This window comes from Batrachochytrium dendrobatidis (genome assembly GCF_000203795.2).
Source record: "Batrachochytrium dendrobatidis JAM81 unplaced genomic scaffold BATDEscaffold_5, whole genome shotgun sequence".
Taxonomy (NCBI): domain Eukaryota; kingdom Fungi; phylum Chytridiomycota; class Chytridiomycetes; order Rhizophydiales; genus Batrachochytrium; species Batrachochytrium dendrobatidis.
The window spans coordinates 1,371,903-1,381,566 of record NW_006281103.1 but is presented as its reverse complement, the minus strand read 5'-3'; the positions used below and the strand labels follow the sequence as shown (position 1 = coordinate 1,381,566).

General features: G+C 39.9%; 6 protein-coding genes across 6 annotated transcripts; 3 read left to right on the top strand and 3 right to left on the bottom strand.

Moving 5' to 3' along the window:
• Positions 1 to 341: 341 nt before the first annotated feature.
• On the bottom strand, positions 342 to 1,485 carry BATDEDRAFT_29990 (uncharacterized protein; the record flags this gene model as incomplete). Its single annotated transcript, XM_006678488.1, has 5 exons — positions 342 to 614; positions 697 to 824; positions 877 to 994; positions 1,072 to 1,317; positions 1,474 to 1,485. 5 exons carry the CDS (start codon positions 1,483 to 1,485, stop codon positions 342 to 344), a joined length of 777 nt encoding a protein of 258 aa, XP_006678551.1.
• A 371-nt stretch (positions 1,486 to 1,856) lies between these two features.
• Positions 1,857 to 3,358, top strand: BATDEDRAFT_35039 (uncharacterized protein; the record flags this gene model as incomplete). The annotated part of the gene is made up of 5 exons (XM_006678533.1): positions 1,857 to 1,919; positions 1,978 to 2,074; positions 2,136 to 2,252; positions 2,420 to 2,501; positions 2,566 to 3,358. 5 exons carry the CDS (start codon positions 1,857 to 1,859, stop codon positions 3,203 to 3,205), a joined length of 999 nt encoding a protein of 332 aa, XP_006678596.1. The 3' UTR covers positions 3,206 to 3,358.
• Positions 3,359 to 3,911: 553 nt separating this feature from the next.
• Positions 3,912 to 4,730, top strand: BATDEDRAFT_29989 (uncharacterized protein; the record flags this gene model as incomplete). Its single annotated transcript, XM_006678487.1, has 3 exons — positions 3,912 to 3,966; positions 4,143 to 4,455; positions 4,526 to 4,730. The coding sequence occupies 3 exons, from the start codon at positions 3,912 to 3,914 to the stop codon at positions 4,728 to 4,730; spliced, it is 573 nt and encodes a 190-aa protein (XP_006678550.1).
• Positions 4,731 to 4,986: 256 nt separating this feature from the next.
• Positions 4,987 to 6,578, bottom strand: BATDEDRAFT_24715 (uncharacterized protein; the record flags this gene model as incomplete). Its single annotated transcript, XM_006678459.1, has 3 exons — positions 4,987 to 6,117; positions 6,262 to 6,455; positions 6,524 to 6,578. 3 exons carry the CDS (start codon positions 6,576 to 6,578, stop codon positions 4,987 to 4,989), a joined length of 1,380 nt encoding a protein of 459 aa, XP_006678522.1.
• Positions 6,579 to 6,964: 386 nt separating this feature from the next.
• Positions 6,965 to 7,968, top strand: BATDEDRAFT_35037 (uncharacterized protein; the record flags this gene model as incomplete). Its single annotated transcript, XM_006678532.1, has 2 exons — positions 6,965 to 6,995; positions 7,087 to 7,968. 2 exons carry the CDS (start codon positions 6,965 to 6,967, stop codon positions 7,797 to 7,799), a joined length of 744 nt encoding a protein of 247 aa, XP_006678595.1. The 3' UTR covers positions 7,800 to 7,968.
• A 1,046-nt stretch (positions 7,969 to 9,014) lies between these two features.
• Positions 9,015 to 9,623, bottom strand: BATDEDRAFT_10985 (uncharacterized protein; the record flags this gene model as incomplete). Its single annotated transcript, XM_006678265.1, has 1 exon — positions 9,015 to 9,623. A coding segment is annotated over one exon (609 nt), but the record flags the coding sequence as incomplete, so codon positions are not given.
• Between the last annotated feature and the right edge of the window lie 41 nt (positions 9,624 to 9,664).

Here is a 9,664-nt window from a genome sequence, read left to right as displayed (position 1 = left end):
CGTTCTCGATTGCAGACGTTGAGAATATTCAAAGTCAATTTGTAGTAGAACAATACAAGGAATGTTGAACGACTGTTTATTTTAAAACAAAATACTGATTACAGAAACGTGTTATATTTCACGTCAATACGGCTGTAGCTCCAAGAGCGGTATTCCTTAATAAAGGTGGCAAAATGTAAGCGTAGTTTGAGTTAAGATTGTTACAGTAGTAGTTGTTTTTGGTATTTGATAGGTTGGATATTGCAATAAGAAATGACAAAAGAAGTTGATTCAGCCAAGTCAGTCATTGCTATATGCAAATCAATCGAGTTGAACTGGTTTTGAAAGGTAAATATCGAGGATTAGGCAACGGAGGCAGCCCGCAATGGTTTTTGTGATAATGTTGACACGGAAGTAGAGTCCGTAGAAGTGCAAGTCTTGGCTGGTTTGGTATCAGCAGTAATGGAGCATCCATAGTATGCATGAAGCGTGTCTTGAATCTGAGGATAGATCTCATCGGATGTTGAACCTTTGAAATTACACAAAATACCCTGATTGGTATAATAACCAATCAATGGCATTGTTTGAGACCGATAAGCTTCAAGACGAGACTTGAATATGTCAACATCATCATCCTAAACAAGAACATCAAGTTGAGTATACATGACAATACAGTATTTGAACCCAACTTGAATATCAATTAAAATAAAACCATACAGATCGTTTTGTTAGAGGTTCGCCAGTAACATCGTCCCGACCAGACAGGAGTGGAGGATTGTAACTGATGTTGTAAGTTCTACCACTTGGAGCATGAATCCAACGATCTTCAATACGCTGCAGAATAACTAAAGAACATGTCAGTAGTGTACTTGATACCAGTGAAGAGACAGTACTTACCATTCCAAGGCACATCCAAGTTGATGACCATGGCCAATGGAGTTCCATTTTGCTTGAGCCATGCGTCGAGCATTTCAGCTTGTGGAACAGTACGTGGAAAGCCATCAAGGACATAACACTAGAGGATAGGTCGATACAAAGTTTAAATTAGATTGTCAGGCTAATGAAGCGCAGGTTGAAGCATCAAGACTTTACTTGAGAATCCGACATTCCTTTCATCTCAGTCAACATCAGATCGTTGACCAGGGAGTCATTGACTAGCCCACCAGCCTCGATGATGGCTTTAGCTTGAAGACCAACAGGAGTCTTTTGAAGGACGTTTGAACGAAGAACATCACCACTAGAGATGGTTCTAATGCCGTAGTTGGAAGCAAGCCATTTAGTCTGTGTGCCCTTTCCTGCACCTGGACAACCCATGATAATAGCTCGTAAAGGACGTTGCTTATTCAAATGAGATGGAATAGCATGTGGATGGTCAGGATGAATGACATGATTAACAGATGGAGAAACATAGTAGTTTCTAGTAGTGATGATCCTAGTAAACGAGCGAGAGGACATGATGGGTTGATTGTAGGTAAAAACTAATTCAAGACGAACCAATACAGTCATCAGCATGACTAAATCTGACAAGCTTATCGAGTATTAAACTGAATAACAAGTTTGTAATGAGAATCTAACTGGAATTAATAATGTTTTTTTATATGTTGCAGTTTAACTGTTTGAATTTTTATTAGAAATTCTAGTTTAAACTGTTCAACTTGATTCTCATTCTTTATACATTCAACTAGAATATTTATTTTATAAACTCAAGTTTTGATTGTCATTCTTTATAAACTTGATTCTCATTCTTTATACATTCAAGTTTTAACTTTAAATTGTTGAATTCTTTAAAAAACAACTTTTGTCTTGGTTTAAACTGCACAATTCTGATTTCTATTTCAAGTCTTTTGGCGTGAATACAACTTGACTTTCTATACAAAATGGCATCTGTTGCACCAATTCCTACTGCGAGCTCTACTGGTTCCATCAATGGGATTCCAAAGGTTCGTCTTGTTATGACTGTCATGTACAAATTACTTTTTAACATACATTCCACTATAGGCTACTCTTACTGGATATGTTGGCTTCGACTCCATCACTAACCAAATCCAAAGGAAACTTGTCAAGCGTGGCTTTGCTTTCAACTTGATGGTCGTTGGTGAGCATCTGTTCAACACTATCTAATGTACAGTGTTATGGTTTACTAAAAGTCTTATTAGGTCGCTCTGGCTTAGGCAAGTCCACTCTAGTCAACACTCTGTTTGCTTCACATTTGGTCGAGTCGAAAGGTCTTGCTCCTCCCCGTCAAACTACTGAAATCAACTCTGTTCAACATCGTAAGTAATACTTTATTGTGTTTATAGTCCGACCTTGGTTTTATGTGTTATAATCTTGCTCAGGTCAATCCACAATGGCTGCTCCTGATTATCAATCTTCCAAATGAGGCGTTCTTTGACTCGAGTTATTTATATCAGCATTGGTAACCATTTTATTCCTATTCTAGTCATTGAGGAAAAAGGAATCCGTCTTTCTCTTTCCATCACTGATACTCCTGGATACGGCGACCAAGTGAACAATGATAACTGGTAATTCCATCTAGGTTGAAATATTTGTAATTTGAAAAACTAATTTACCTTGTCTACTATGCAGCTGGGATCCAATCATCAAGCACATCAAGGACCAATATGCTCTTTATCTTCGTCGTGAACTCAATCCTCAGCGTGAGCGCAGAATCTCAGACTCTCGTATCCATGCTGTCATCTTCTTTATTTCTCCAACTGGTCACTCTCTCACTCCACTGGATATCACTGTCATGAAAAAAATATCTGAAGTGGCCAACGTGATCCCTATAATTGCCAAAGCTGACTCGCTCACTTTGGAAGAGCGTTTGCAATTCAAACGTCGCATTCGTGATGAAATCGAGTTCCATGGCATTCGAGTCTATCCTTTTACCGATGTGGATGAAGAGTTTGCTTCATACGACGATGATCGCGCTGACAGGCAGGCTGCACAGTTGATAAAAGACATGATCCCTTTTGCTATTGTTGGATCTGAGCGCAATGTTGTGGTAGATGGCAAAGCAGTTCGTGGTCGTCGCACTCGTTGGGGCGTGATTAACGTCGAGGACGAATCTCATTGCGAATTCGTTCATCTTCGCAATTTTCTCACTCGAACCAACCTGCAGGATTTGATTGAAACCACATCTTTGGTACACTACGAAACTTTCCGTACACGCCAACTGATTGCACTTAAAGAGTCCAATTCTAGGCCTTCTACTGAACAGCGTTAGATTTTTGTCATTTATCTACTTTATCAACCAACTGGAATCACTCTTTTGCCTTGGCTTTGGATCGTCATCTACTTTGACCCTCTTTTTGTTTTTACGTATCTACTTGCTTAAAAGTCATTCTTACTAAATAAAATATCATCGTCTCTATATCGGATGTCCAACCATTTTCCAAAAAAAAACTCAACACTGAAAAATTACAAAATCCTGTAAATACACTGAATCTATACAGAGATGTCAACACCGACTTGCACTTTTTTAGCTTTTGTACACCAATCATTTTCATCCAACAATGAGTTGTACTCTTGTAACTGATCATCTGCCATGATTGGTAAATCCTGTTGAATATATGCAACCAACAAATTGGTTTTAAGGATTCTCTGTTTGCGAGACCATTGAACTAATTGAGATTTCTGGTTTCAGCAGTTCATTTAGTATGGGTTGATCCATTCAGCTGCAAGATTGTGTTTATATCCTGACAGCAGATTGAATGGCAGATTCAACCAAAGAACTTGTATTCGCCATTGTTTTGGGTTGAAATTGTCGAGTTATTTCGCGCCGACTTTTATCGTGTCACGATCATACACACGTGACTTGTAATCATTTGAAACAGAAAAATCAAATTTGAAATTCAACCCAAGCGAGTGATTGCCAGATCAAATAGCCAGCAATGATATCAGCAGGAGCTCGTCACTTTGCAAAGTTTTCTATGCGAGCTACTCCAAAACACACCATGAAGGCAATGTGTGGCTCTCCATCTAGAAGTATGTATACTACTGTGTGGTATTGAACTCAGCTCAACATTTGGAAAACTGATCCATTTCCAAATTTAACAATTCATAAGCTATTGGTGTCAAATCTATACATCAAGTTTGTCCATGTAGCTGATATAATTGAATCAATCATACTCACTATTTTTCAACCCATTACACGAATTTAGTGATGAGTCTTAAATCCACTATTGGTCCATGTGCAATGAGCGCATTCCCAACTCGCTTTGCCATTCCATCCATCATATCGGCCATTCCTTCAATTGCCCATGTTGGAGGTACCTCTCCATCATCCACTGCAGATATCTCTGTTGTGCCACAGGTGATCAAGTCTCAAAACAGAACCATGTCCACCACATCCGGTACCGATGCTTCACCTCGCGAAATGATCACTTGTGGATCCACGATTGATGCTGGTGAGGATCTTGATGTTATACTACGCAAAGCACCATATACTCCAGTTAGGATAGATTTGTACTCCAAGTGAGTTATAAATTTGTTTGACATTTCAATTTGATGTCAGTCTAACCATTTCATTATTTAACGATTCTAGTTGGTATAAACCATACCGTATTCTTGGACCGGTTATTGAAGAATTCGTATCTGTCAATCAAAAGTGTAGTATTGTCAATGTGAATATTGACAATGATTGGGTCTTGTCACGACAGATTGTGTTGTTGTCCACAGTTGCGACATTCATGGATGCAGTACTTGCCGACTGTTTTGATGGCAATACATACGCAACGTGTATGCAGTAGTCTATTGACAGCATTACTAGATGATCTGATGTAGAACCGTAAATCTGATTGAACCACAATTTACCATGTCCATCATAAATTCAGAATCTCACATTTAATCTGAAATTCCCAATGAATATTCATAAACCCAAAACTATTTTTAATGAATGATTTATTTCACTTGATGGAGTCCAACATGCACAATACTTTTTAGATTGATTATAGTTGTCGTGGATAGTAATAGTATAGAAACCAACAAGCAAAAAATGTATCAAACTCAAGCGAATTCGTTAAAGTCACGAACACGATACCAGCTTTGGGGATCAGGTTGGCTTAGACATTCACCAACAGTAATAAACTTGTATCCGATTTTACGATACTTTTCAATAATTTTTCGAATACCGAGATGATTGTTTTTAACATCCTCATGATTAAGTGTGATGTGCGATTTGACCTGTATATCAGACGTGGGAAAGCCATCATGGCCCTTATCAAAGTTGGCAAGTGCCGTTTCACCTGAATCATTTACATCGCCAATGCTCAAATCATAGCTATCCAGATTACTTCCAACAACAATATATCCCATCTCCATAAGTTGCTTAATCACTTCTGGACTAGTGTCACCATGAGGAAGTCGCATGTAGAGTGGACTGGCACCAATCACTTTTTGAATCATCCAATCATTATTAAGCATTTCAAGAGCAACTTCCTCGGGTGAAATTCTGCCAAGTCTGGAATAAGACAGACTTCCAGATCCAACCTGATGACCTTCGTCACATATTCTTTTTACAATGGCTTGTACTTCGCTGTCGTATAAATTGCTAGTTTTGAATCCACTGACAAAAAATGTTGCTTGAACATCCAACTCCTTGAGTACATCAAGAATTTTTGGAACGTTGTGAACATCAGTACCTCCATCAAACGCCAGAGCCATACGACCACCTCCTCGGCCTTTTTTACGAATCTCATCATAATATTCGAAGTCGGGGGGACCCAGATCAAATGTTGGAGGCTTCGTGATTGGGAGTTTGCAGATACCAAATAGACCTTGGCATCCAACACTGCAATGAGCCGTTGAAGTTCCACATTCACCATCACGCGAGCAACAAGATTCTGGTGGACACACTTTGTTGTATCGACGTCCACACGTATTATCATCCGTCAGAGTGAGCGAAGCCTTGATAGCAGGACTAAGATCATTTCCACATTCACCATACAAGGGATTGCATTGAGATATGCAGTGCGAAACATCCACTCCACAATAGCCGCGGTCGGAACAGCATAACGATCCCTTGCATCTGCCATGTTTTGGTCCACATTTATCAGATTTTAAAACGAGTTCATGCAAGTTTTTACTGGATACTTCTGCACCTTTGTCTTTTTGTTCCTGAGTCTTGCTAGGCTCAGGCTCAGTATCAGATTCAGCATCAGATTCAAGATCAGAATCAGCAACAAGCTCAAGATCTGATTCAATATCAGATTCAAGATCAGAATCAGTAACAAGCTCGGTATCAGATCCAGTAGCAGGTTCAGTAGCAGGTAGATTCTTCACTTCACAATGACCATATCCGCGTTGACAATTCTTGCCACACGAGTCGGTTTCTCTGTTACAGACTCCGTATTCGGAGCAGCATAAATCATCTGGACAAATGGTTTTTGCTTTTGGACCGCACTTCAAATCACTGGATACAGGCAGATTCAAGATTCCATCGTTGCTTGTAACAAACGGAGCTGATTTGGGTAAAACTAATCATTTATTTACTCGTGAGTATCCCAATCAACAGTATATACAACCATACATATTGTTGTTTTACCTTGAGCGCTACAAACAGCGGCAAACGCCAACACGCTGACTTTAAGCATAAGCATGATGAATTCTATATGCAATCAATCAAAAATCCGTAGTTGAAATGGTTGACTGCGAACAATATCCTGATATTGCGTTGGGGATGATGACCATTTAAATGTGTAAAACACTGAAACGATCACCCTAAATCCCAACATCGCAATCATTCAAATATCCGAAATAAACTCACCCTATTCAAGATTCCTGAGTACGCAGGTCAAAGCATATTGGCTGCATACACTTAAATAGGGTTTTGACAACCGTTGATAATGAGGGTGTGTGATCAGGGTTCTGGAGTAAGACAATGTCAATCAGCTGTGACAAAGTCGACAGCGGAGATTACCAACGAGTCGAAAACATCAAAATTTACAGTCTAAAATAAGCAATATAGTATAGTGATTAGCCAATCATGACAGATTTGCTCAACAAGGATTTGTGGAGTGCAAGATGACACGCCAACTGCCAACCAAGCCATGCAAGCTTAATGACTGCATGTTGTCGGCTGTAAATTAATATTGTTCGTATCTATAGCATCTGTTCCTGGACCAACTTATCCCAATCGTCATTTCTTCCATTGTGCTACTGCTGCTGGCTATACTGCCAACAATGGTGCTTTTCTTGGTGTTCCGTGCCGTACAATCTACGAAAATATGGCCGATCATGGAAACTCGTACAAGTTCTATTCTCCTCAACTCAAGTCTACACCACTGTTGTACCGCAATCTGCGCAATATTTACAACTGGATGAGAATCAAAAACATGAGCACGTTTTTTGAAGATGCCAGAGCCGGTTCACTACCCCAATATTCGTTTATTGATCCTGATTGGCTCAAAAACGACAACCATCCTCCAAACAACCTGCATGCTGGTGAGCAATATGTCAAAGACATATACGAAGCCATTCGTGCCGGTCCTCAATGGCAAAACACTGTATTTGTACTGACATATGATGAAAATGGTGGTTTTTACGATCATGTTGCACCACCAACTTGTGTTCCTCGACCCGACAATATCAATCCCGACTCGAATGTTGGAGATTTCCAGTTTGACCGTCTTGGTCCTCGTGTGCCAACAATCATCATTTCACCATATGTCAGCAAGGGTGCAGTTTATCACTCTGATGACACGAGTCGTTTCTTTGACACTCGTCGATCCCAGCTACTCTCAAAAAACTATTTAACCTTCCCAACTTCCTTACACCGCGTGATGCAGCAGCTCTTACATTTGATGATGTTATTTCATTGAGCGAACCACGTACCGACTGCATTCAAACTCTTCCCACTGTATAATGCATTGGGTTGACTGTTTGGTGTAATCCAGTGTGTCGGTTTGATTGATTGACAAACACAGCATTGATCTTGTCGATCATGCAAGACACTATTGAAACCAACTTAATAAACTATCGGGTTCAATCAATCCAATACATTGTGTATATATAATTATTTTAGTTTGACTGGTTTGATTGATATTGTGTACGATACACATTAAACGATCAGCTAGTTTGGCCAAGTTGGACTGGCTGACTGCAATCCGTTGCACTTGGTCGCTAAAATGTCGAACACCACAACCGAGTTGGTTATTGATAATGAAACCATGGTTCAATTATACATCACAGATGAACAATGATTGACCGCATGTGACAATCAAGTCACAGCAATGTGTTGACGCCAGTTGGTGGACTCGTAGTGTCAAAAAATCGTACAACAAATATCAATAGACATGTTGGTGGTTTTGGATGGACATGCTGACACATTGTATGCAAAAGCGTCAACACCTAAATGTCGTTGATATGCCTATTTCAGCGTTCCAATAAACATTGGCTTGTATCAACCAGTCATTGTTATAACGAGTTCCAAGCCATCGCACGTTCGAGGTGTTGCTGTATATATACGGTATGAGCAAGTTCAATATTTTGTTGCAACGCATTGCAGTTTACCACTCTGATGACACGAGTCGTTTCTTTGAACACTCGTCGATCCCAGCTACTCTCAAAAAACTATTTAACCTTCCCAACTTCCTTACACCGCGTGATGCAGCAGCTCTTACATTTGATGATGTTATTTCATTGAGCGAACCACGTACCGACTGTATTCAAACTCTTCCCACTGTACAATGCATTGGGTTATGTAGATTGTCATACATTCATGGATGCAGTACTTGCCGACTGTTTTGATGGCAATACATACGCAACGTGTATGCAGTAGTCTATTGACAGCATCACTAGATGATCTGATGTAGATCCGTAAATCTGATTGAATCACAATTTACCGTGTCCATCATAAATTCAGAATCTCACATTTAATCTGAAATTCCCAATGAATAATCATAAACCCAAAACTATTTTTAATGAATGATTTATTTCACTTGATGCTATCAGTCCACATGCACAATACTTTTTAGATTGATTATAGTTGTCGTGGATAGAAATGGTATAGAAACCAAAGTAAAAATGCATCAAGCTCAAGCCAATTCGTTAAAGTCACGAATACGATACCAGTCCTTGGCATAAGGATAGCCCAGACATTCACCAACGGTGACAAACTTGTATCCGAAGTTATGATATTTCTCAACGATTGCCCTGACACCGATATGGCCGTTTTCAACCCACTCATGATGAAGCGTGATGAACGAATGAGTCTCGGGACTAGCCCCAGAATGGTGGCTAACGGACCTGTCAAATTCTTCGATTGCCTTCGTGGCTGGATCAGATGACTCGGCAACGGCCCAGTCACTGCTATCCACATTATGCGAAATAACAACATATCCCATATCAATAAGCTGCTTAATCAGAGCTGAAGTATAGGAACCATGAGGGATTCGCATGTAGAGTGGAGATATGCCTAGCTCTTCTTGGATCATCCAGTCATTATTAAGCATTTCAAAAGCAATTTGCTCGGGTGAAAGGTGGTTAGGCTTGGAATGGCCCAGAGTTCCAGATCCAACTTGATGACCATTGTCATGTATTCTCCTCAAAATGGCTTGTGCATCAGCATCGTGTAAATTGTTGGCGTTGAATCCATTAACAAAGAATGTTGCTTGAACACCCAACTCCTGGAGTGTATCAAGAATTTTTGGAACGTTGTCACCATCAGTACCTCCCTCAAACGCCA